This window comes from Ambystoma mexicanum, chromosome 6q (assembly GCF_040938575.1).
Source record: "Ambystoma mexicanum isolate Mex_15411 chromosome 6q, UKY_AmexF1_1, whole genome shotgun sequence".
NCBI classification, from domain to species: Eukaryota; Metazoa; Chordata; class Amphibia; order Caudata; family Ambystomatidae; genus Ambystoma; species Ambystoma mexicanum.
In genome coordinates, this window is record NC_090937.1 from 748,011,227 (window position 1) to 748,039,205 (window position 27,979).

The 27,979-nt window shown below is 46.2% G+C and overlaps 2 protein-coding genes across 5 annotated transcripts in view; one reads left to right on the forward strand and one right to left on the reverse strand.

The window, feature by feature from the left end:
• SH3D19 (SH3 domain containing 19) overlaps positions 1–27,979 on the reverse strand; it is a 1,396,196-nt gene that overhangs the window by 668,257 nt on the left and 699,960 nt on the right. The gene's annotated exons all lie outside the window — the stretch shown is intronic.
• On the forward strand, positions 5,155–7,987 carry LOC138516270 (uncharacterized). The gene is made up of 2 exons (XM_069631266.1): positions 5,155–7,108; positions 7,254–7,987. The coding sequence occupies exon 1, from the start codon at positions 5,180–5,182 to the stop codon at positions 6,368–6,370; it is 1,191 nt and encodes a 396-aa protein (XP_069487367.1). The 5' UTR covers positions 5,155–5,179; the 3' UTR covers positions 6,371–7,108; positions 7,254–7,987.

Consider the following 27,979-nt stretch of genomic DNA (forward strand, 5'->3'; position numbering starts at 1 on the left):
CCCCACCGGAGAACAATGAGTCATGGCCTCAGAGCTGTTTAGTAGCAGCAGGGGCAGTGTCTGATGGCAAAGAGGCAACTGCCTGAGCGGCTTTGGCACCTCTACCTCATCCACCACAAGTGAACTTACGATGCCCCTTTTGACTGGCCATCTCCCTCGCTTTTCCAAACGAGGAGTAATAGCAAAAGGAACCACCCCTCCATTGCTGTCCCCTAGGCCGAAAAGGCTGAGGTTGCCGAACTGCTGCGCCCCCAATGTTTTAGCAGCTGCCTTGGAGGTCTGCAACTTCTCAAGGCTCTCGTCTTTGTTGCCGAAAAGATGCGACCCGTCAAAGGGCATGTTGAGAAGACAGGCCTGCACATCGGGTGCCAAACCAGACTTCCGCAACCACACAAATCTGTGCATCAGGGTGCTTGTAGCCATGGACCTTGCGACACTATCCGCAGTGTCCAACCCAGACTGAAGGTATTCACACATGGCATCCTTGCCATCCTGCACAATAGCTAGAAAGCCATCCCTTTCCTCCCATTCGGGAATATGCTCAGCTGCAAGCGAAATAGAATTCCACAGAGTGTGCGTAAATGTTGCCAAGGCACAGGTGGAGTTGGCCGATTTCAGCGCCATACTCCCAGCAGAAAATAGCATGATCACCAGTTTCGGGCTTACCAAACTCCATCTCATGAGAGGTGTCTAGGCCACTGGCATCATGCAAGGACTGAGGCAGAACCTCAATCCAACTTTCCTCGGAAATGAGACATTCCGGAACACCAGTCGTCCCATAAGGCAGACCAAAATGTCCAACCTCCTCATCAGATCCCTCTTCATCCTCAAATATTTTGATGAGACTGAGAGAACTCCTTCCGAGGGAGAGGAGTACACCTCTTATCAGAGACAGGCTTCACAGACTTAGCAGGAGCCTTACTTGGAGATTCAACAGCAACTGGGGCTATCGTATGCAAATTTTGCCCAGTAGGCGCCAACGGCATCGAGTTCGATAATGGCGCCGAAGTTTTCGAAGGTCTGACCAAGGGTAAGGAGCTGACAGACTCACTCGACGGACACAGCGCTGACGGCGTCGACACCTTCGACAACTTTCCAGGTTTCTACGGTTTCGTGGGAGACAAAGACTGCAACCTGGACCTGGCACGTCTCTGGTGATCCCGTGATGCCTTTTCCGAACGGGACCTCGACGGCTCCTGATGTTTATTGCGCGGACTACCCGGGCCCGAGGGCGCACAAGCATCGGTCCGAGACTGTTCCTTACCGGCTTCAACCGAAGGCGCGGACGGAACTGTGCCGTGAGATTGAAATATCTAACATTTTCTCCCGAAAAGACTGCCATTCCTCGGGGGTAGGGGATTTAGTGGGGCATGACTTTTTTTCGGGTAGTCATCTGACGAGGACAGGGAAGGCGAACTGACGCCGCTGCGCAACCGCCTCGACAAAGATGAAGAGTGGCGCAAACCACTCCGGGACTGAGATCTCCTGGACGTCATCCGACGACGAGACTCTCGACACGTCGGTCGACATACCAGTTGATTTGGATTTACGGGGCTTGGAAACACGGCCTACCTTCAATTTATTCTTATGCTCCCGCTAGGCAATTTGAGCAGTCGTCCGTGGCGTGGTCCTCGCCCAGGCACCACAAGCAGATATGGTGCGGGTCCGTGATAGACATATTGGACCTGCAGTCCTGGCATTTCTTGAAGCCAGACCGCGGGGTCGTCGGGGTGGAAGAAGAAAACAATCGCACAATGCGAAGTAGAAGACACGAGGCGCGCAGAGTTCTTGAAGCAAACCAGTTTGCAGAAAAAATTGAACTGAGGCTACGGGCGCCGTGCTTTCTACTTATAACATCTGATGACGTCACCGTCGACAGAGGCCTTCGAGGGACATCGACCCGACACCATCGACGCAAGGGTCCCCTCTGCCGAAATACATTTTGAAGCAGCACAGCTGTGAACATTACATGTCATAGATGAGGAATACATTGGAGGCCACAATCCATTCGAAGTACAACTTGCATTACCAATGGCAAACAGATCCATATGAAAATTGTCTTTTTGTGTTTCATGCTGAAAAAAGAAACTATATGCCAATTGTGTTACACTTTAACACAGAATACACGTTGTAGAAGTAGTTGTGTTGATCCTGGCAGGAGCGTAAACCAGGAGAGGGATAATTTGTGGTAGTCCTGGCAAGCGACTGGACCAGGAAGAAGATAACTTGAGGTCCAATGAATGTGGTACAAGGTTGTAACAGAGAAGAATGTTTAAGTTACTTAGCTGTAACTATTGTTCTCCAGCATGGGTATGGCGTGGTTTCAAATGCTCATGAATATTCCCTGTCGTCAGGCTGGAAATCCTCAAAACAAAAAACTGGTTTCACTTCCACTTTATAACTGTATTTCTCCTCTAAACCAATCACTGCCCTCTTGGTGATGCTCTCCCCATTCAATGACAGTCCACTTCCTAAGCTCCACCCCTGGTGGCCATCTTCAGATTTGGTAAGCACGTAAAGTGGCAGTATGAACCAAGAAGAGCCACAGAGGGGAAGGCGAGAGGGTTAGCATATAAATCCATGCAAGACCCATGCTGGAGAACAATAGTTACAGGTGAGTAACTTAAACCTTCTCCAGCATGGGGTCTGGCATGGATTTCCATGCTCATGAATAACGATTACACAGCAGTACATATGCACAACAACAGGAAGTGGCAAGGCTCAACAGAAGCAATAAACGCTCACCGAACAGACTCACCTTACACAAATAGGTTGCGTATCACTGCTTGGCCCGACCCAGGACGCCTCCTTGGAATCCCTGTCGCTGCAGTAGAAACTCGTAAAGGTGTGCGTGGACTTCCACATACCAGCCCAGCAGATGTCGAGCAGAGGCACACCAGAGAAACGCTGTTGTTGCTACAATGGCTCTGGTGGAGTGGGCTCTCGGCCGGCCTGGCAGCTGCCTGCTACCCAGTCGATGACAGTGCATGATGCAGCTGGAGAGCTACCTGGAGATGCAAGCCTTCAACAAGGCCTTCCCTTGATATACAGGTCCAAAGTTAACAACTGAGAAGTCTTCTGAAAATTCTTCATTCGTGCCACATAGAACTTCAAGGCACGAGCAACGTCCAGCGAATGCAAGGCCCTTTCCGCTGGGGACAACTGATTCAAAAAGAAGACACCAAAGGTTCATTGAGGTGGAATTCCGACGGTACCTTTTGCATAAAGGTGGGGTGTGTATGCAGTACCACCCTTGAAGCGTGGAAAGACAATTAAGGCTGCTTGCAAGCCAGGGCATGAATCTCCCGACCTGCCTGGCCAAGGTGATGGCTGAAAGTCAAACATTTAGTTTTACTGAGGAACAGATCTCAGAGATAATCAGTGGTCCATCCATCTTTGACCCGGCAGGAACGAATCCTAATTTAGCTCATTCTGCTGACAGTGATGAACTACTTAAACTGAAAAAGAAAAACTTCAGGACAGAATTACATGGCCATTTCCTGCGCGAATATTTAAAATCTAATACTATCCCTTCAGGCTTAATTGTAAGAAACGAATCCTGTCTCTTTTTGTCGGACAAACAATATACGACTACTTTTAGTCAAATTGCCATTAAATGTAGCCGCGACTTTATGGTCTTAACAATTACCACAGCACAACGTATTGGTTTGGCAACTCAAAAAATCTTAGAACAAGAAGAAGTAAAATTTTTGTCAAGCACAGTTATTCCTGATGCGAAAGACCAATTAGACGCGGTCAACAAACTATTTTCGGAATTTAGAGCCACTACGATTGGCAAAAAAACTAAGAAACTTGCAAAGGATATCCGCGAGTTCAAAATTGAAAAGGTTTTTCCCTACACTACAGAAGCCTACGCTGAAGCAGCCAGTAAACAATCTACATCGAAAAGAGGACCAGGCAACAAAAATAGAGGTGTCTCTTTTTCTAGCTCTAGCAGCAGAGGGTCTGATAACCAGTCATCAAACAATCCACAACAACCCTTTGGCAACTTTCAACCAAATACCCCTTTTTTAGGCAGAGGAGGATTTGGCATACCCCAATGGGGCCCCCCATGGTTTCAACCATACATACCAATGCAGAGATCCTGGGGCAGGCGCCGACGCGCCCGTTGAATCAGGCAGAACCTCAAATTCCCATTTTTAATTTAGCCAACTTGAGCCTCACTTCACCACAAATTTCTGTTCTATCTAGAGGACTGTCTTTTGTCCCAACGAGAGGAATTGATTGGTTTTCTACTGAGATGCAAGTTCGTAGATTTTTGCGAACTATAAGACTGAAATCTTTTTTTCAGAATGTTCAAGAGAAAATACAGGAACAAGACTCCGGACTCCGTTGTCCATCGACATTTACTCCTCAAGACAATCAAATGTCTAAGGAAATTTTAACCTTTGAGAAGAGTGTTCTTAAAGATTTACATAATTTACAGAATAGAAATACTAAACTACATTTAAAACACAATCTGAATGTAGAAGAAAGTAAAGCTCTCGCACAACTGGCATCGAACGAGACGATTGAGATCAAACCTGCAGACAAGGCAGGGGGAATAGTCGTGATGACCAATACCCAATATTTAGAGATGGTCAATAACTTATTGACTGATTCCGCAAGTTATCAAAAACTTAAAAAGGACCCAACAAAAGATATCAAAACAGAGATTGATCAAGTAGTGAAATATGCATACGATCGGAATTGGGTCACGGAGAATGAATATGAATTCTTAACAACTAGTCAAGGGCGTATTCCGACCCTTTACGCGTTACCCAAAGTACATAAAGACTCATTGAACCCACCCGGACGGCCAATAGTCTCCGGCTGTGGTACTATACTTGAACCGCTCTGTAAATTTATTGATACATTTCTTAAACCCCTGAGTACAAACACAAGAACCTACCTACGAGATACTATGAATACCATCCAGATCTTTGAACATTTGACATTTGATCCTAGCAAACACATTCTTGTAACAATGGACATAACGTCGCTATAAACTAGCATCCCTCAACCACAAGCTCTCGAATGCATGCTGGATCTATTGACAAAGTCCAATACACAACAAAGGGTGCCAATCAACTTCATTATGGAGTTAATGGAATTGGCATTATGTAAAAATTACTTCGAGTTCAATGGCAACTTTTACCTACAAATAAAAGGCACAGCAATGGGTGCTGCTTTTGCACCAAGTCTGGCAATTCTTTTCATGTCTAACTTTGAAAATCAACACATTCTTTGTGAATCTAACCCTTTTCAAAAATCAATTTCCAATTGGAAGCGATACATAGATGACATCATTTTCATCTGGGAAGGACTTGAAAATGAACTCCTCGAGTTCTTTTCGTGGCTGAACCAGATTGACACTAATATTCAATTTACACTTGAATATTCTAAGAATCAAGTTATTTTTCTTGACCTCATCATCAAACATCAAGACGGTGAGCTTAAATGTTGCTTACATAGGAAACCTAGTGCAAGGAACACTCTGCTACACTACACGAGCGACCACCCTCGGCATCTCAAGGACAATCTCCCGTATGGGCAGTATCTACGAATTAGAAGAAACTGCACTGACCTTTACGACTTTAACCAACAAGCAGATGAGTTAGACATCAGATTTCGGGACAGAGGCTATCCCAGATCTCTCATTAAAAGATCTCGGAAACGCGCACTTTTTACAGATCGTGCCCTTCTACTTACCAATAAAACTCCACAATCAGAGGCTGAAAACATGACTTGTGTTCTAACACATGGAATCAAAGCCTTTGAAGTCAAGAAAATTATCCTAAAACATTGGGATATTGTGAGACTGGACCTTCCCGAGGAGCCCCCGCCGCGTTTTGCATTCAAAAGGGCTCCAAATATTCGTGATAAACTGATCCATTCTCGTTTTCGTAACACTACTCCCAGAACTGGCCTTTGGGATTTACGTTCAGTCAAGGGTCATTACCCATGTGGCTCCTGTAGTGTTTGCAGTTTCACTAAAAAAATGAGAGATTTCAGAATAAATGAACGAATTTGGACTTTACCTAATCTCACCAATTGCAAAACTAAGAACGTTGTATACTGCATTGAATGTCCTTGCGGACTAAGATACGTTGGACAAACCAGCAGAGCGGTACATGTCAGAATTGCTGAACATCGATCACGCATAAGATGCAAAATTGTCACGGCGCCCTTAGTTAACCATTACCTTACTTTGAAACACTCACCAAACAATATAGTATGGTGGGTCTTGGAAGCAGTTCAAAACTCTACCAACATACAGAAATGTTTGTTAGACAGAGAGGCCCGGTGGATCTTCCGATTGGGTACACATATTAGGGGATTAAATGAGGAATTTATTCCACCATTCTAATATCTACCATAATGCCACAGTATAATTCCTCTCACAGAGTCACATGTTAGTGACGAAACGCGGCTCCGCTTATATACGGCTTTGTATGGCAAGTTCAACGGCCCTCATACACCTCCCTCTTGGGGTGTGTGCTAAGGGGCCGCGCTGTGATTGGATATGTCTTATGCTCCAATCACGGGGAAGGTGTGTCAGTTCACCTCCCGCTCGTTCCTCTCTAGATCATAGAGAAAAAGGATACGTCACACGCATCCACCCACAAGTCGGAGGATGCAGTGCGTAGACGTAACAGCCGACCGAGGTTTTCTATTCGGCAGCCGGAACGCGCGTCATCACGCTGCCGGCTATTTACTCAGTCCCTATTCTATCTCTTTCACTGTCGTCAGATCCTCACTGACACTGTGAGCTACGTTTGATTCATTCTCAAACTATTGGTAAGTATATTTCTGCTTCACTTCCTACTCCGCTAAGAAGCCTTATTCACTGTTTTATATGTTTTATATCTTGCATAACACTCTGGTTTTGATATTTGTGCAATCTTGTGACCTTTAGGCACCTCTTTTCTTTTCTTCCCCCCGGTAGGTATTCGTTACCGCAACATCCATTTTGATACCAACGTTGCTTTATCACAGGGTATCATTTCCTCCACTCTGAAGAATGTTCATGATCATCGGGTTCTATTAATTTAAGATCCGTACGCGATAATTGCAGAAGAGCACATAACATCTTTTAGAGACTCAGGTAATTTCTCTTTCTGTGCTCTCTCTCTTTTTTCACTCTTTATCTCGTTATGACTACATTTCATAGATTCTGTATTTTCCAGATTCACTGAAAGATATACTTCTCCCCTGTTTTTATAATTTCTTTAATGTTATCTTTACTTCAGTGTCTTGCTTCAGTCACTCCTGCTCATGCTCTGCACCAGGGTCTTGTTTGACGTCTTGACCTCCTGCCTTTGAAGTTTTCCCCCTCATTCATTTAGGGTAAGGTTCCCCTTCTAGGCAGTTTAAATTAGTAGTCTTAACTTAAATCACTGATCAGCCTTAAAGAAATTATGGTTTTTTTAATTTAAACTTGTCAACCCAGGATTTCCGTTTGAGAAGCATACAGCATGTGATATTATGTTTTTGTTGTAATACAATTGATTTTCTTTTTTGTACAAACTATACATTTCTTTATGTGATGGAGTATTTTGTCTGCTTCCCCGTAGGGAATTTCACTACTTACTTTGCCCCGAGGAAGGCGGTTTTCCAACACCAGTGGCCTCACAGGTGGCCCGCCGAAACGTCCTAACGGTCTCAATGTCGAATGGAACTTAAATTCTGTTCCCAATTGCTTATTGATTTATTCTCTTTGAGACCTTTTTCTTTCTTTTCTCTTCATATACCAAGTGAAAAGTGGACGTTGGCAGACCTGTATATTGCTTACAAGTGCATTTATATTTTGCCTAGACCAATTGGCGGACTTTCATAAAATGCACTTAAATTTTGCTTAAACCGTAATTGCACTTAGATTTTGCTCAAATTATAACTGTATGTCTTTGTTGAAAGTAATGAATTTTATGTATTTGTTAAACACACTCTCTCTTTTTTGTGAAATAAATAAGTCAGAAAGAAAATACGTTTTTCTTTGTGTAAAATGATGTTGCTCTATGCTTCTTATGGTGACCTTGGGTTGTTCTAAGTTGGAATAAGTAGGATATCCTGCTGGATACCATTTAAAATCATTTCATAAATTTTCAAATTTAGTCTTTACGGCTTTTGAAACCCTTGTTATGTGAATATTGGTGACCCCATCATTAGCTGTACCACGTCTGGGTCAGTCCCCATTTTGTGTACAAGGTGATGGCCACGAGGAAAGCAGTCTTCCACAAGAGAAACTTTAGCAGAGCCTGACGCATATGCTCGAAGGGCGCTCCCATGAGCTTAGTACAACATTGAGCTCCCAAGTTGGGGCACGAGCCTTTACCGGCGGGAATGTCCTGAAGAGCCCCTAAAGGAACTCCTTGATGTGCCTGTGAGACCACAGTGAAGGTCTGCCCGGAGACCTGGATATGGCGGCGTAATGCACTTTGATAGTGGCGTGAGCCAGTCCCGCTTTGGCCAAGGAAAGCAAGTATGGAGGAAGTTGCGAAGCCGTGACATGCAGAGGGGTAATCTTCCAAGTCCAGCACCACACAGAGAAGCATTTCCGTTTGTGCCCGTAGCACTTCAACGTTGACGAGGCCTTGGCCAGGATGTCGTTACATTCTGTGGGTATCGCATAACCTCCAAACTCTAGGGCTGCAGGAGCCATGCCTTCAGGTTCAGAGACTGTTGGTTGTGATGCAAAATTACCCCCCCCCTCTTCTCTGGCGAGAAAGAAGGTCCGGGTATGATGCAAAATTACCCCCCCCCCCCTCTTCTCTGGCGAGAAAGAAGGTCCGGGTACAGCGGGAGCTTGATGTACAAGGCCACTGACAGGCATAGTAAGTCCAGATACCAGATCTGCCTCGGCCATGCTGGGGCGACAAGTATCCTCATGCAGTGGCACTTTCTGGGTGTGTTGATCACATGTAAGAGGAGTGGAAACAGGGGGAAAGCATATAGGAACTGTCCCTCCCACAGGAACAAGAATGCGTCCCCCAAGCTCCTCAGTTGAGGGAACCTGCTGGTGAACCTTTGGCATTTGGTGTTCGCTGCTGCTGCCACGCATAGATTGATCTGGGGTCCTCTCCATTTGTCGAAAAGCTGACCCACCTGGTCCTGGGGAAGCTCCCACTCGTGGCAAGAACGTAGTTCCCTGCTGAGTGAGTTTGCCATGGTGTTCTTGACTCCCACCAGGTGAAATGGAACAAGTAACATGCCTTGACGAATGGCCACCTGCCACAGGTCCTGGGCCTCTTTGGAGAGTGGCAGAGACCGGTTCCCCCCCATTTCCGGATGTAGAACATGGTCGTGGTGTTGTCTGTGTAGATCCTCACCACCTTGTCCTCCAATGATGGCAGAAAAGACATGAGGGCCGAGAATATGGCCTGAAGTTCCAGGACGTTGATGTGTAGGTCCTTTTCCCTCCGGTTGCCAGAGGCCTCTGGCATGCAACTACCGGTGTGGGCTCCCCATCCCTCTAGAGAGGCGCCCGTGGTGACCGTCTACTGGTAAGGAATAACCTAAAACGTAGCTCCCTGAACGAGATGCTGCCGAGCACCGCACCACCGTATCGCCCAACAGAACTCTTTGTTGAGAGATTTGTCTGTAAAGTTCGGATACTTGCAATCCAACTCGCATCCAGGAACTCCTGTAGAAGTGTCATGCGCAGTCTGCAGAGGCGAACGAGGTTGATGCAGGAGGAAAACATGCCCAAAAGCGACTTGATTGATTGCACCATCGCTGCCTTGGCCAATGACAAATGCTGTACCTTGCCTTGTATGGTTTTCACCCTCTCCTCCGAGGGAGACACCAAGCACGTCACTGTGTCAAGTCGGGTGCCTAAGAACAGAGCCTCCTGAGATGGCTTCAAGCAAGACTTTGGTAGTTTATGGAGAACCCCAGCTCCATCGGCAGACGTACTTTTTTTTGCTGTGTGCTCGCTCGCTATGGACTGCGAGCGCGCACCAGTCATCCAGGTAGGGGTATACATGGATGTCTTGCAGACAAAGTTGTGCATACACCAGGGCCAGGTACTTCTCAAACACCCTTGGGGCTGATTTCAGGCCCAAAGGCAGAGGTGCTGACCCTGAACTACGAATCGCAGGAACTTGCAGTGCTTTATGTGAATGGTAATGTGTAAGTAGATGTCCTCCAGTTCCAATGACGTCAGAAAATCTCCCTTGCTGTCAGAGCACATGCTGCAATGTGACCATCCAGAACGTTTGGGACTTTAAGCACTTGTTGAGACGACGTAGATCCAGAATCAACCTCCAACCCCCTATCTTCTTTCGAACTAGAAAGTATCTGGAATAAACTGCAGAGCCCCAGAGTCGCTGGGCGGGCGGGCTCAATTGCTCCTTTCCATAACATGGACCAAATCGCCTGCAGAAGCTGCAGGCCTTGTAGTCCTTGCCGCTGAATCTGAGGGATACTTTGACACCTGCGTTGGAACTCCAAGGTGTGCCGCCCAGCACCCATCTGTCTGTGGTGATCTTTTCCCACGCGCTGATGAACTTTTCCCATGCCAGCCGGCCTCCCACTGGGGTGCGTAAGTTGGGGGCCCAGAGCAAAGGCCGGTTAAGGCCTGCTTTGGGGGAGGTATTCTGCCTTGCGGACAGAGTCGCTGCTGACCTGCGCTGCCTTGAGAGCGCTCCTTGTAGGCTTCTTGATGGAAGAGCGTGAGGGCTGCCTGTAAGGGGTACTATAACCCTTTGAAGATCTTCCTGGCTTTCCTCTGGAAGACGGAAGGGACAAGGATCGTCGCTGCTGCAAAGCTCCTTGGGAACGTGCCGTCTCGGTGTCTGTCTTTATCGCCTGCAAAGACTCGTCGACTGCCTTTCCGAAGAGGTTTTCCCCGTCAAACAGCATATCCAGCACATTTGTCTGAACGTCCTGGAGGAATTTTGTAGCCTTCAGCCAACCATGACGGCGAAGACACCCCCGGTCCCATCTGGCGAAAACCTGTTTCTGCGATGTCTACCGCCACTGTGATGGCGTGATCCAAGGCCACTTCACCTTCTTGAAAGAGTGCCAGACCCTCGACCTTCTTGTCTTTGGGCAGGAAGTCCAGATTAAGGCCCAGCTTGTACCAGAGTTCCCGGTAAAAACGCGACAAAATGGATACGACGTTTGCTGCCTTGATGGTAGAGGCTGCCATGTAAATGATCCTCTTGCCCATTGCACCCAGCCTCTTCCCCTTCTGGTCCGTAGGTACTATGGCTGCCGATGACCTTTTCGCCGAGCGTTTCCTAGCTGCAGCTTAGACAACCAAATCCGGCGAGGTCTGAGACCTTAGGCACCTGGGAGCCAAATCGCTTGGCCAAGGCCGTACTTCAATTTTATTAGGGCTAGGCCCTCTTCCAAGATGTCGTCCAGGAAGGGAATGGACATGAAAGTCTTTCTCCTCGACTCATGTTGCTAGTACAGGAAACCCTCCTTCGTCTCCTCTGGGACTAACTGAAACACTTCCGAGGCCCTCGAGATGAACGAATGAAAAGATCCAACTTCATCCAGAGGGGAGGCCCTATTGGGCTCGTCCGCATGCTGAGTGTCCACGTCACCCGTGATGAAATAGTCGTCCCCATCGGTACCAGTAGCCATGGTAGCTGTGTCCATGTCCGTATCCGGATCTCCGGTAGGAGTCTTGTCGTCACTAGTTAGTGGTGGCGGAAGGGTTGGATGTTTCCGAGGATCCACGCCCCCCTTGGACTTTCTCTTCCACAGGGGAGAGTTTACCCTCAGAGGTTCTAGAGATGTCTCTATGGTGGCATCCTTTGCTGGATTTTGGTGACCAATGTGTGCAGGGTGGATAGAATGTCCAGAGACACGTCCCTAGGTCTAGAGGTATTTAAATGGAGGCAACTGAGAAGGATCAGGGCTAATGCGTCTCCTCTTCCGGACCAGGGACCGAGGTCCTCCCCCGCCTCCACGGTGTGAGCAGCATCCATCATGAGGATCATTGGCCTCGTCGGTACTAGAGTAGATCTGCTCCGGTCTATCCTCAGTAGCCTGCCAGTCCGCATACTTGGGAGGCTCCACAGGTGGGACTGTTTCCCTCTCCCTCTCATGAGGCTTTATGGCCAGACAGCCGCCTGGTCTCTCCTTGGCGCGGGTTCCTTGGCCGCTGCTTCTGCAGCCATATCTCGCCTTGGGGTGGCCACCACTTCTTTCCTGGACCCGCTCTCTTTCATTGCCATGGTGGACGTTGTTGACTTAGATGACAAATTGCTTGTGGCTACCTTCATCGACGGTTCCGTCGTTGACTCCATTGACTTGGCCTTGGTTGAAGAGCCTTAGCCGGCTTCGACGAGTCCTCCCAGAACTTTTCCCTCATCCGACTATCCGCAGACAGAGTTTGGACAGTGTTAGCGACTTTTTCTTCAAAGACACTCCTTTCGTTGGCAGGCTCACCGTGGAGGATGATGGTGATGGCGAACGCTTTTTGTCCAACTCGGGACCCGATCAGTGGCGAACCCAGCGGAGTTAGCGTCTCAGAGCTTGACCTTCTCTTGGGACACCTGCACGTGGGGCGTCCTCAAAGGATCTCGACCTCCTCCTGGAGGGAGAACGCTCCTCAGACCGGCCGGTCCTGGATGAGTCTTGGCCATGCCCCAAGGCTGCATCAGAGACCTTGCTCGACTTGAGCCACGCAGACAGTCTGCTGCATAGTCTTTCATGGTTTTCTTCGAGAATCCACGGCACACCTCGCATCCCCTCCTCATTGTGGTCCGGATGCAGGAAATAAAAGCATTTATTGTGTCGTCGTTCTACGAAGACGTTTTTTAAACCACACTCCGCACAGAGTTTGAAGAGGCTGCAGCCTTCCTACTCAGCCATGTTGAAAGGGTGCAAAGTAGGCACCCACAGCCAGGCCTTCTCGAAACTTCGATGATCCGACGGTGGATGAAGATCTTCGCCGGTAGCGTAGTTCCGCTGCCGGTCTCTATCCTTCGTCGAAGACTATGAAACAAAAAAAAAAATCAAAGTCGAACTATTTTGCAAAAGTTTTATGAAAAAATACGAAATTATTTCCGAGAGCAACTTGAGGACTCCCAACACTGAAGCGTGCAGTAAAAATGTGAAGTTGGCCACCACGGGTGCAGCCCAGGGAGAGGACTGTCATTGGATGGGGGCAGTATGACCCAGAATACAGAGATTGGTTTAGAGGAGAAATACAGGTTTAAAGTGAAAGTTAAACCGTTTTTTCTTTTACCAAGGATTCCCAACCTGACGACAGGGAATATTCATGTGAATCCATGCCAGACCCCATGCTGGAGAAGTGGAAATTCCATTATTGTGTTTGATGAACTGTGACATAACCATCCTAAAATGTTGTTTTTAAGGAGGAAATATTGTTTGAGCTTTAGATAACAATTGTTTTTGATTTTCAACTGGAAAAGTGAAGAGAAAGTAAAGTTGCTTTGCCAAGTACAGAATAGAATGGAAAGGAACTTTTTACTTGGAGTGAAACTTGGCTTATGAAAGGAACTTCACTGAAAATAAATTTTAATTAGACTTACCCCATATTATTCCAGGGGAACGCGATCTAACCCTGGTCACAACGATTCTTGGTTATAACCTTTTGTGTTTTGAATTTCAATGTTATTTTTTGTGAAGTTAAATCACCAAATAATTCCTGTATGATTTGCTGTGTGCATCAGTGTAGGGACAGATATTTTGGACATTAAGTAAATTTCCTTTAGCTTTAGTTTGTTAGGTAGGGAAACCTCTGTTATTCTTATTTAAAGAGGCATTTGTCTCACCCCTTTTATTTAATAAAATGGCAACGTTTGACAAACTTATACCCAAGTGTCAGTCTCACATGTCTGACTCCTCACATCGCTCATCAACAGTTGTACATCAACTATCCAAAATTGGCATTTCGACAAAAAACAATGGTGTAAACAACATTTTTGGGAAAAAGTCAAGACAGGTATTGAAACATTGCAATGTACATCTAGTAATGCCCTTGACTTTTTGTTTATGGAAAGTTCATTTGCAAGGAGTGCCTGGAGAGTGCCGTTTGGGCTGAGAACTCTACTGCTATCGCAGCTTTGGATTCCTGTTTACATGCAGCGTCATAGAAACAAACGATATAGGTTGTAGGTCGGCTGGAAGGCGGGGTCAAGCTTTAAACATAGAGGAAGTCCAAAAGAAATCGGCACACAACTAGAAAGAAAGTTAAATAAACACATGTAAATACGTGTCCAAAGATGCACTGATAGAAGACTGGTTTGTCGAGTCTGTGATATCAAGCATACCACAGACTCGACAAACCAGTCTTCTATCAGTGCATCTTTGGACATGTATTTACATGTGTTTATTTAACTTTCTTTCTAGTTGTGTGCCGATTTCTTTTGGACTTCCTCTATGTTTAAAGCTAAACCCCGCCTTCCAGCCCACCTACAACCTATATAGTTGACGTGTGTGCGCACCAGCGCACACCGAGGAGTGCCAGGAGAGTGCCGTCTGGCAGCTTGGGGTGAGGGGGCAAGTGGGAGTACAATATTTTCTCTCCTATGCCTTTATACATCTAACAATGAGGAAAAAGGTCAAGGCGCTGCCTAACATTCTTACTGCTCCCCTTGTCTTTTCCTCCAGACGTAACGGCATGGCCCTTGCAGTAGCCTTGCCGTTACCTCCTTCCCCCATCAGACTCATGCCACAAAGGAACGACATATGTACAACTGAGGTTGAAAACATACCGGCAGGGCTCTAGGATGTAGGCTCACTTCTGGCCATTAAGGGGGACCTGGAAGTGAATTCTTAAGTTTTTTTAATAGATGCCCTGTCACCAAAACTTACATCTGTGTCTGGTGATTGTATTCCAACTCAAGTAGATCATCTAAATGGCTTGTATTTGAATACTCCTCCAATATTTAGTACTGGTGAAGTCTCATTATTAGCAATGCATATGACAAGAGTGATGGCAATTCTAATAACCCGACTGCCTCAGCATTTCAACAATTTGTGAGCTCTTCTGCTCTAATTAATGATTGTAATCCAGTGGTGGTAGCTATTACGAACCTACAAGCTATAATGTGTATGGAATTTACCACTCAAACAAAGCACGTTTGCCATCAGTAATAATGTGTCCTCGATATTAGATCTTTTGAAGACTAATATTACCCCAACATGTAATGGAACAGACTAGGCAGGATGCACTTGGGCCCTCTCGAGAAGATAAAGGCCCAGCTACTGCCATGGATCCAGAAATAACTGGGAAGGGGGTGATGGGAGTCCCTGTTATAGACAATCATTCCATTGGCGATGATATGGGAAAAAATAAAAAAGCACAACAAAAACAACCAAAAATAAAGAGTGCGCTAAATAAATGATCTATGAACCTGGGATGGCCAGTCTGTTGAGACTATGTGGAGCCTCATGATTCCGCTTTAGAGAAGGTGGATTTGGTATGTATGGGGGTTGATAACCTTGATTTGCGTAGGGAACCGGCTTGTTCAAAGGACACTTTAAAGGATGTCCCCTTGATGTCCCATTAGAGAATAGAAAGGATGGAACCTATGTTACGGCCAATGATAGGCTTGCAGAGACCCTGAAAAACAAGAATAAACATCTACCCACAAATATGCGATCCTCCGAAATGGCGAAAGAGAATTTTTAAATGTTCCATCAGAAAGCGCCCATAACTTTGGGGGTTCCCTTCAATTGAGGGAACTGTCGAGGGAGAAAGATCCAATCTGCCTACGAGCCATCTTGGTTCTCCACTTAGTTCCAACATTGGGGTAACCATTGGTAAAAATGTGATTGAGATTTTTGGCTCCATTACCTAGGAAACCACTCTAACAGAACTTTCCATTAGAAATATGATAAAGCAGATAATTTTGGAGGGTAAAGATAACAAATTAGCTTTAACTCCTCTAACAAATTCCATCTTACACCTGCTACAGAGGATTTTTCTTCACAGGCGATTGATCTTGGCACCAACCATATGTTAGGTGACTCTACATTAGGCCTGGCAGGCCTAGTACGATCCTCCTTAAACGACAGGCCAGCTCATGTTAAAGCATGTTACAGGCTGAAGGGTCAATTGGTTGCTCCCTCACAGAAGGAGGTTGATCATTCCGATTGGAGTAGGATACCCCCAAAGGTATATTTAAACAACCCCCCGGAATAAAATTTGAGAGATCCGTTATTTAAAGATCCTACTTTCCATGACTACCCAAGCGTAACGCTGAATTATATGTTCGATGGTGCAGGTCCAAGCTACTTAAACAGAAATACCATATTACCTCCATTCCAACACCCCTTGCGTCCTCATCCTACTTGATCTCTCTTCTGCCTTTGACACGGTCAACCATGCCATCGTGCTCAACTGTCTCTGTGATAACCTGGGTATGAAAGGTCAGGCCCTGGCGCGGCTGACTTCTTTCCTCTCTTATCGACCCTCCCAGTTTTAACTTGGGTCCTTCCTCTCCTCCATCTCCATCTCCATCTCTACCTGTGGTGTTCCCCAGGGGTCTAACCTCTCTCCCTGGCTGTTCAACCTTTACCTGGCACTTCTTGCCCACCGCATTGCTGCGCTCTGCCCCAACTTCCAGTGCTATGCGGACAACACCCAGCTCATCTTCAGGCTACCCTCAGCCACCTCTTCTCCCTCTCTCATCTCGGACTGCCTGTCCGCCATCCAGAAGTGGTGTGCCACCAATGATCTCTGCCTTAATGCCAGTAAGACCGAGATTCTTCTCATCGGAACACCTGCTTCCTCCTTTCCTGTCACTCTCTGGCCAGCCTCCCTTGGCCCTCTTCCTGCTCCCACCTGTGAGGATAAAAACCTTGGGGTCATCTTCGACTCAACACTCTCCTTCTCTCCTCACATCTCCAACATCTCTAAGTCGTCACACTACCAGCTGCATCTCCTCAGAGGTATTCTTCCTTTCCTCTCCTTCCCCCAGAAGCTCACTGTCTCCAGAGCTCTGGTTCTCTCCAGGCTAGACTACTGCAACAGCCTCTTTATAAAGTCTGCCTGCTTCTACTCTCCGCCCCCTGCAACTCATCCAGAACAGGACTGCGAGACTTGTCCTTGGTCTCTGCACTGGCTCCCAGTGGCTGCGAGGATTAAGTTCAAAACCCTCTGCATTGTCCACAAGGCCTTCTGGGGCCTGGTGCCTAAATACCTTCAGCTCTCTCTCTCCCCAAATATCTTCCTTCTCAAGCTTTTTGCTCTTCCGCCTCCAACTTCCTCAGAGTCAGTCGCTTCTCCAAGCAACGAGTTGGTGGTAGATCTCTTGCCTAAGCTGGGGCCTCCCTCTGGAACAGCTTCCCTGCCTCCCTGAAACTTGAGGAGAACCATCTCTGGTTCCAGAAAGCACCTCAAAACCTTTCTCTTTACTTCTGCTTTTTCTCCTCCTCTCCCCTGCTGACTTCCTGGCTGAAACTGCACCGATTACCCGGCCACCCTCTGATCTCGGGCCCAGGTCCCCTCCCCTACCAGTTGCACACCTGTACTGCCTTCCTGGCAACCCCCACACTCAGGGACTGTTTACTGTATCCCTACAGTTCCACTACCAGCACTTGACACCTGATGTCTGCACTCACCCTTGCACTTGCCACCAGCTGGCCGTACCTCACTTATTGTTTTATCCTTATCCAATGTACTGCACTTTTCCCCCCTCCCCCTTCCCGTGCACTTGAGCGATCTGATTGACACCTGGCCTAGTAGGATCGTCGTTTGTCTTCCCTCTGTTCCCCCTTCCTTGCCGCGTCGCGCCTTGAAACACTTGTGTATAGGCCCGTTATAAATGCCATATCATATCATATTAGCACTCATTAATGAAATTCCTTCTTTTAGACTATTGACCTCTAAATATATTATGCTTGTGGATTTCATTCATCTGAAGCGATAGGACTATGTTCGACTGGTAATACCCTCCAAAATGGTCTACGAAATACTACTAAATGAATCAGAAAATCATCTAAAAATGGTTATGATCTAAGGCCATTCTTGACCAAAGTTATATCCATTGGTATAAATGATGGAATGAGAGGGCTTGCTTCTTCTAATATAGCAGCTCCAATCGATAGGTCGGGAACAGCGAATGATTAACTCGTAATCGGGAACAAGGATAGTTGGAGGTGGCTTGCTATGTCTCAGAGATTCTATAGCGCAGTTGAAGGAATTGAATGTGAAGCTTTAGCGAAAGGCAGTATTTGACCCTACTTTCATGGAATGTACATGGTTTTTCTTCATTATATACCAACAATACTTTGGGTAAACACCTACGTACGCATTCTGTCTTTTGTCTACAGGAAACATGGATGACGGGCCTCCCTATATTTGATGGTTATGAAATTGTAGTGGAACCAGTGCTACAGGGTCCAAGGGGTCGCCCTTCTGGGGGGTCTTTTCAGCAAAGTTCAACGGGTGTGTCCATTTTGATTATGTGATCCTATGTAAAGGTGTTTTGTCAGCTTCAATCAAAATTGAAGGTCTTCCCAACGTTAAAAATACCCTTCTCCTCAACATTTACTGGGGTCCCGAGTGGAAGTTATCTTGTACCCTTTGAAGTTTGAGGAATGGCTTTTGATCCATTTAGGAGGTCGGGTGATAGTCACAGGGGACTTTAATGCAGACAGTTCCTGTTCGCTATCCCTCAATGAAGAAACCCTGTGGCAAGATACCCCTCTTCAACTATATTTGTGGGGGGATGAAGCCTGTGAGCTACAGATTAACGGGTCAAACCATAAATTAATTCAAGGCCTTATGTGGCGTACTAACTTGGAGGGATGGGGCCTCACTCCACTAATATTGAATGAAAGGAGCGACAGACATATGCAGGATACATGTTTTGGTGCAACATCCTTGTCCTGTATTGATTTTATCAATGTGACAAACTTTATTCAAAATGTTGAGTTCTTTTAAAAGGTGACACACTGATCTTAGTGACCATGCAATGCTAACCTCAGATTTTCTCTGCGATAGTTGTCATAATTCCATATACCATACTTCACCAATTGGGATAAACTAACATGGCAATCGCCTAAGGTGGAATGACAAAAAGTTTACTTCCTTTAATGTGATGATTTAGAATGATTTCGACAACTCTTCACTAGAGATGAAGAACTTAACATCTGCTTTGGCCTTTAAATCAATATATCAGTGGGATGTTGCCTAAAGAAGGTAAAAAATGGCGACAGGACAGACCGCCAAAGTACAACTTCACAGATTTGACCCGATCGTACAACAGAAGAAAAGACAAGCGAGGAAAGAAATTAGGTTAGTGAAAACTCTGGGGTGGATTGATCGGTCATTCATGCAGAGTAAGATCAGGGGCATTAGGCAGTGACTGAGGAACTGGATAAAGAGCCTGAGGTCCAAATTGTTATAAGCCGACAGTGAGACCATACTTTCTGCTTTAAACAAAAATAATGTGCGTTCCTTTTGGGCCTTGATTAACAACATAGCCAGAACGCAAACCTCAATGTTAGCCAATCCTGTTAGGAAGGAGTTATGGGTTGGTCACTTTAGTGAACTATATAAAGCAGGATTCCTTTCGACCCCTGTGGCATACGAAGGGAATGATAAATCTTGGGCACTACAGTTCACCTTGGGGGGATCTTGCGAATATTATTTCTAGTATCAGAAGATTAAGAGCGGGGGGGGTCCTAATTCCCTCACGTATACGATTTTTAAGGAAAACATTGATCTCTGGACTAGAATTCTATTCATATTGATTACAGACATCACACAGACCCAGATAATTCCAACCTCCTGGAAAATGTAATACGTTTGCTCAATATTCAAGAGGGGGGGGATAGGTTATCCCAGAGAACTACAGACCAATATCCATAATGGATGCAGACTCAAAAGTATTTGCCTCAGTTATCTTGAAACCTATAGAAAATTGGTGTAGGGATAAGAATATTTTGGACATATTCGAGTTGGGTTTTCGGAAAGATATGGGTACCGACTGTGGTGGACTATTACTGACCAGTCTCCAACAAAATATGGTCAACAAGAAAGTGCCCACTGCTGTCTACATTGCATCAATGGATCTGTCAAAGGCATTTGATCTAGTGGACCGTAGGAAGTTATGGCAGAAATTATTCACGCTGGGCCTGCCCAACAGTCTTTTGAACATTCTGATTAGCCTCCACAATGAATCCTCTGAGAGGGTGAGAATGAACCAGGAAGGTTTTATGACTCAAGCTATCCCCACCTATAATGGACTAAGACAAGGGTGTTTGTTTGCCCTGACACGCTTCAACTTGTATGTATCCCATGTCAGATGACATCTAAATAAATCCGGGGGTTTAAAGGTAATAATAATAGGGCGGTCCCTCTTTTTTGATGGGGGCTTTGACGATGCCAGACAATGTTAAATGTATTGCCACTCTTAACAATACATAGGAAAAATAATGTTAAACCATGTTAATGTATTGTAACTTCAAACAATACAAAAAAACTTACACTGTTAATCACTATGCTTAGTAATCGACAATACTTGTGGATTAGTATGTGTCTAGTAATGCTATTTTTTTGTTTCCCAGCGCCGTGGCGCAGTGTGTTAAACTGTTTTTGTTCTTTGTTAATGTAAAATAAACAAAACCCCCTTTTTTGTTACTCTCCACATTCTTGGGTTTTTGTTCTTTGTCCTCTGAGTTAGTATTTACCTAGCTCCACTCCAAAATATGGTGACCCCATGTCACTCCTTTGGTCAGGGTAGCTTTTGACTCTCCCCCCCCTTTCTATCTAAATAAATCCTCAATGGTCCCTCCTAAAATTGGCAATATACCGATCTCATGGGCTACATATGCTGATGACTTTATTTCAATGGATATAACTCCTATCGGTCTTCAGAGACTAATAAATAGTTTTATGGAATATATGGATATAAATAACTTGATTATCAAACCTACAAAAACCATTATATTAAAGCTGGGTGCTTCTTTACATAGTCCATAAATAAGACGAAGATTAAAGCCATGAGTCATGTGGTCTTTTTGGGTTATCCCATTCTGGCACATACCAGCAGAGGATTTTATAGGAATTCTCAAAAACAAAGCCCTGCTATTGGCTACACAGATGGGTAAGGTGGACAATAAACATGGCCAATTTTCACTAGTACCTGTGGTAAGGTTTTATGTTGCCTAAGTTATTCCCAGACTAATTTATGGTCTGGAACATTTTCCTTATTGGATTTTGGATGAACTTAAACGTCATGAGGCCTTAATATGGAAGAAGGTTCTATTCCATCTGCCCTGCTGCATGACTTTTTCGGCTATAAGATATGCCCTGGGTATTCAGTCATTAGCTAGCTTGGTTGAGTGGAAGAGGTTCGTGTTTATGAATAAACTATGGTCCGAAACCGACATCCAACTTGTATGGCTTTTTGGGCAGCAACGGTAGGGAGGGAAGAGGTAATAATGGCATCATCCAATAGCTATGTACGAAACGTCTATCCATTTTGGAAAATATTGGAAGCTCAAAGACAGCCTTACTAAACAACCCAAACTTTGTTAAAAAGAAAAAAAATCGGTTAAATGATAGGTCTAAAACGATAGATGTAACCACGAGTTCAAAACCTTACTGCCATATACTCTACTATAAAAAGGAAATTAGTATTCTAGAATCATATTGGATACAATTCCCAGGAAAACGGGTCATAAATGTCTTTATGCGATTTCATTTTAATGTTTTGTTAGTTAATGAAATATTAACATCTGCTAATAATATGTGCAATTTTGGCTGTTGTAGGTATTGTCATAATAATCATTCTCTTTGAACCCCAAGACATATTTTGATCTATTGCCCTGCATTAAAGGCAGCAGAGATTGATGTTCTTTGGGAAATATGTAATTGACCTCTGTTTTGTGCCACTGGATTGCTTTTGGTTAAATATGCTCCATTGGGAAAAAACATTTCTTTGAAAATAAGTGTTGTAAGATGTTAAAATGAGGTGCGCAAATTGTTCAACTAATAATGAACATCCAGATATATTTTTGTTCCAGTTTTAGTATTTAGCTTTTATTACTTTTCCTGTTTTACTCAGATTGTAAGTGGATTTATCCACTTACAATCTATTTTTTCTTCTTTCTTTTTTTTCCGTTTTGGTCTCTTTTTTATCCTTTCTTTCTCTTAGATTGGTTTTAATGTTTTCACTTCTATGTTGTTGGATACTATGATTGTGTATGGTTTAATTTTGGTTTGTTAGTTATGATAAGAATGAACTCTTGTATTTGTAAATGTCATTGATTACTAAGATTATGTATTGAAGGAATAATTGTTTAAAAACCATAAACAGGGGGGCGTGGCCAGCGCGCAAGCGATGCGGACGTGAGCTGCCTGAGCTCCTCCAAGCGCCGAAAGTATCCTGTTAAAATATCCTGATCCCGTGGGTTTAACAACCCCAAAATACAACGACTGAGCCCAGGGGGTGCCGAGCGGCGGCCGACCAAATTTGAAGCAGACTCCTGGTCGGGGTGCAGAGAAATCCGACGAGACGCAGAGGACCGTGGCCTCGTAGGCGCGAGTCCAAAATGGCAGATGCAGACTGAAATCAACTCGACACCGGAGGGGCTGAGCCGACCCGGGACTGTGGGCGGCCTCCAACGAACTCCTGTGGGGCCATTTAGAGAATCCGGAGACCGGTACACACCAACCTCCGCGGAACCCGCCACGGAGGTGACACCACATGATACGCGCCCTGCCTGGCGGCGCGCAGTGCAAGGCGGCTAGAGCCTCGGGGGCACCTCGAGCCCACCAGCGCGACACCCGGAGAGACACAGCGCACACCAGCTCGTCGCTGGTCGAGCGAGTGGCGGACTAATTGCCTGGTCGCCTGGTGCAGCGGCCCGATGCAGTGAAATAACCCGAGTGGAGGCGGAAGGCTACCTGAGGCAGAGTCTAACCCGCCGTACCCGGGTGGTGAAGGAGAGCGGGGCTGCATCCACGGCTCGGGGCACAAACAAGTAAGTCCCCCCCCACATCCGCCTCGGCAGCCTACCTTATAAACACTGGATGGGTGAGGACCTATATACCTAGACGGACCTGTCTCAAAGAAGGGGCGGAAATGGACCAAAACCCCTGGCAGCCTTGATTTGCCACTACCCTGGGCCACAGATTCCACCAAATACTTGCCCCTGCCAAGGACGACCCCTCACCCGCAGCAACTGTACCCAGACAGGCCTGTGTGCGAGACCAGCTCTCAAATCATCGTCTTCCAGAAATCAGAACTGCGGCACAGGCACGTTACCAAACAACAACCAAATCTCATCCACAATAGTGCTCCGCAGGGCCCCAACACAAAGCAACACGAAAGACAGCAAGGCCTGCGCCTCCATGAGGCACCCAACGAACTACGCTGGTGGAGGGAGAGGAAACCCTGCGCACACTGGCGCTGCGCACATGGGCAAGAGCCGAACCTAGAGACCCGCCGTTGCTACGGGTGGTGTAGCACAGCCACGCAGACTGGTGTGATCCTAACCCGGCCCGTTAGACAACAATCGGTAAGAATCCAGGCGCCCAAGTCAACAACACGATAGGCAAGGACAAGCAACAACGGAAGACAGCTACACAGAGGAGCATGGACCAATTCACGGTCGCCAACACCTCGGCATCGGCAAGTCACATGCCGCACTCAAACCCTCCAGGGGACGAAGGAAACCTGACACTGTGAGATTAAGCCGCGATAGCCAGCTCACGCTCCTGCATGGAGATCAAGATGGACAGCATTGCTGCAGACGTTTCCTTCCTACATCATGATCTCCAGAAGCTCACCGCCCGTACAGGGGAGGCGGAACAGCGCATCTCTGGAACAGAGGACAACATCAGAGGCATCAACCAGCAACTATCGCAGGCTCTAAATCGCCTCAAAACAATAGAAAACCGGGTGGATGAAGGTGAGGGCAGATCACGCCGCAACAATGTACGCATTCTCGGACTGCCGGATGGAGAGGAAGGGCAAAGTATGGAATTGTTTCTGGAACAGTAGCTAGTGGACATGTTTGCGCCCCACTCCTTCTCAAACATTTTTTCAGTGGAAAGCGCACACAGAATGCCATTCGGCAAACCACCCCCGGGCACACCTCCCCAAACGGTGATTGCTAAATTGCTTAATTATCGGGACAGAGATGCACTCCTCCAAATGTCCCGCACAAAAGGAACGATCACCCATAATGGATCCCGGATTGCATTCTATCCCAACTACACCAGGGAGGTACAGCGAGCAAGGCAGTCATTTGAGCCACTCAAGAGACAACTGGCCCTCATGAAAGTGAAATATGGGCTACTGTTTCCAGCCCAACTCAAAATTTATTACAAAGGCTCTACGATCCTCTTCATGGATCCACAAGAAGCGTGGAGGTGGGCGAGACCACAAAGATGCGAAAGGAGGCCCCCCCCTGGGAGAAACCCAAATGCCCCTGGCGTGGACACCATGGACCTGGTGGCTGATCAGATGGAACACAGACAGCCACAGACGGCCGCAGACAGCTGCCCACGGCCCCCCCCCTGTGAATAAAAATAGAACCATCCGGGTGATGACGTGGAATGTAAACGGGCTCGGCAACAGTATCAAAAGGCGACTGGTAATGCAATCATTGAACCGGCACTCCCCAGACGTGGCATTCCTTATGGAGACATCTGGCTGGTACAAATTGTACACTATTCAGACGCACTAACTACAAGCTAGCATTGCATGCCGGTTTCACCATGGGATCACGTGGGGTACTAATCCTGGTACACAAAAGACTCCCCTTTGCGCCTGTGTCCATTACACTAGACACAAGAGGGAGATTTGTACACACGACAGTGACCCTCGGTAAAACGCACTGTAACCATGATAGCTGTATATGCACCACCTAACTTATTAACCCCCCTGACCAATGACATCACACCTCTAATCGCGGACAACCCTGCAGACCTCACACTAATTGGAGGAGACTTCAACGAAGTAATGAATGTAGACCTTAATAGAACACATGTAAGATCCAGGAACCCGGATGTACGCACCAAACTCGCTACATTCACTAATGCACTGGGGCTACAAGATGTGTGGAGGACGTTACACCCCGACACAAGGGACTACTCATACCACTCCGGAGTACACGCCTCACTATCTAGGCTAGACTATTTTTTCCTACCACTAAATAACATGCATGAAGCATGCGAGGCACAACTACTCCCCAGAGGTATATCAGATCATTCCCCACTCACAATAACGATTAAAACCGACAGGCGACTGAACGGATACTACCTAGATTTCTCAAAACTAGTAGAACACATCCAAAAGACTACTGAAGCATACTTTGAGATAAATACTGACTCTGTAGATAGCCCAGTGACGCTATGGGAAGCGTTCAAGACAGTGCTCAGAGGCGAAATCATAGCCTGGACCACAGCCCACAAAAAACAACACCTTAAAGCAATATGTGAAGCTGAAGCAAAAGTACAAAAAGCAGAGGCTGATCACCTAACCCGGGACCAACCGGAAACACACCGCGCACTACAATTAGCACAGACACAACTGCAACACATAGCTTTAGACAATGTGAAACAGGCACATACAGCGATGAGGGCAAAGATATATGAAACATGGGACAAAGCCGGGAAAACACTGGCATAGCTAGAACGTAGAGATCTGGGCCTCACTCAAATTAGGAAATTGACATCAGAAGAACCAGAACCACTAATAACAGACCTAGATATAGCGGAAGGCTTCGCAAAATACTATGCTGAGCTATACAAAGCACCATCCTCACCAACCGCGACAGACATCCTGGAGGAAATTACCCTCCCCACCCTAAACGTACAACAGTCTAACTTATTAGAACAAGAAATCACTGAGGAAGAGCTAACCCAAGCCATGTCGGAACTCCAATCGGGCAAGACCCCAGGCCCGAACGGCTTCCCCATCGAAATATGGAAGAAAATAGGCGCAAATGTAATCTCCCCACACCTGCTATGCCTATTACAATACTCACACTCACAGGGCTGTCTCCCCCCAGACTTAAGGAAAGCCACGATAATAGTTCTGCCCAAGGCAGATAAACCACCCAATAAGTGCAGTTCCTATAGACCTAGCTCTCTGATAAACTGCAAGGCGAAAATGCTGGCGAAGGTATTAGCCAACCGGCTGCAACAAGTCATACACACACCGGTACATCCGGACCAATGTGGATTCATGCCACAGAGGTCCACTAGGCAGAACATATACAGACTGTATACAGCGTTAGAAAAACTACCCGAGATACAGGATCCCCTGGCCCAACTCGCCAAAGATTCCGAAAAAGCCTTCGACTGTCTACTGGGAAGCAATCTGGGTAATTATGCAGCGCATGGGCATAGGACCGTACTTTATGAGCTGGGTCAAACTGCTATATAACCTCCCAGAAGCAGTAACAAAGGTGAATGGACATGTTTCAAATCCTTTTCAATAAGGCAAAGGCAAGAGACAAGGCTGCCCCCTATCAGCCTTGATCTTTGCTATAGCAATTGGACCCTTAGCAATTCTATTAAGATCCACACAATCATGGAGTGGCTTCAGGTGGTCGAACGACTGGGAGGACAAGGTATCCTTATACGCGGATGACCTGCTAATATACCTAAAGGACCCACATGAATCCTACCCCACAGTGACGCGATTACTAATTAGATACGGCACGTTTAGCGGTCTCCATGTCAATTGGACTAAGTCCATACTATTCCCATTGAAGCAAACGGATAACGCAGTGCCAGACGAGTGCCCCTACCGTGTGGAGAAGGAACAATTCAAATATCTAGGCATACAGATTACGAATAACCTAACGGACTATGTGCCCAAGAACCTACACCCAATAACGGTGAGATTCAAGGAAGACGTCCGTCACTGGATGTCCTTGCCACTAACTGTAGGTAGAGCTGCACTTTTTAAGATGCTGGCGCTCCCCCACTTTCTCTACATATTACAAAACGCACCACTACCTATAGCGCCCAGTGAATTCCACAAAATAGACAAGACACTAAGGAAATTGCTATGGAATGGGGGTCATCCTCGTTTGGCACTCACCACACTACAAAGATCCATATGGGAACGCGGAATTGGACTCCCCCGCCTGCAAACCTACTACTGGGCCAGCCAGATGGCAATAGTGAACGATAGACTCCATGGGGACACCACACTACCGCATGAGAGAACGCAAGTCCCCAACCAACAAGAACGACCCATTATGAAACACCTCTACTGCAAAAAAGTCTGGTCTGCTACCCCGTCCATGATGACACACAACTCGCATATGGACAGATACACACAAATGCTTAGGCTGGGACAAAAAGTTAACTCCAGTACAACCACTGTGGAACAATAAACACCTCCCGGAAGTGAATAAACTACCGAAATGGCACTCTTGGGCCCAATTAGGCATTACCAAAATTGGGGACGTAGTGAAAGAAAACAAAATAATATCATTCACAGACTTAGCCACTGCCTTCACACTCCCACCAAATGAGCAGTATCACTACACCCAACATGCGCTACAGGCCCATCTCCCCGAAATGGTTGACATGCCTGACTATACCCCGCTAGAACGCAACCTATTCCCGGAAATGATTAAGCACAAAGTTACATCCACCATGTACAATGCCATAACCTCCTTTGCTACTAGGAAAGGGACGTGGGTGCCATACACCCAGAGGAATGGGTAACTGCTTTGATGTTCCCCAGAGAATCAGCTATCTCTTCTATGCTCAGACTAATCCAACTGAAGATATTGCACAGAATGTATTACCCAAGGGTAGCATTATTTAACTGGGGCAAAACCACTGACTCATCCTGTCTGAGATGCAAAAGGGAAGAGGGCTCTTATTATCACATACTATGGGAATGTACCGTAATTCAACAATACTGGCAGCAGTGCTGCAATGAACTCTCAAGGGTCATGGGCAATATGATTCACAGAGGCGCGAAACATCTACTGTTGGGGATAGAAGAGGAAGTCGAGCTATCACGTTACGAAAAACTATTTTTATCTACCACTACTGCACTAA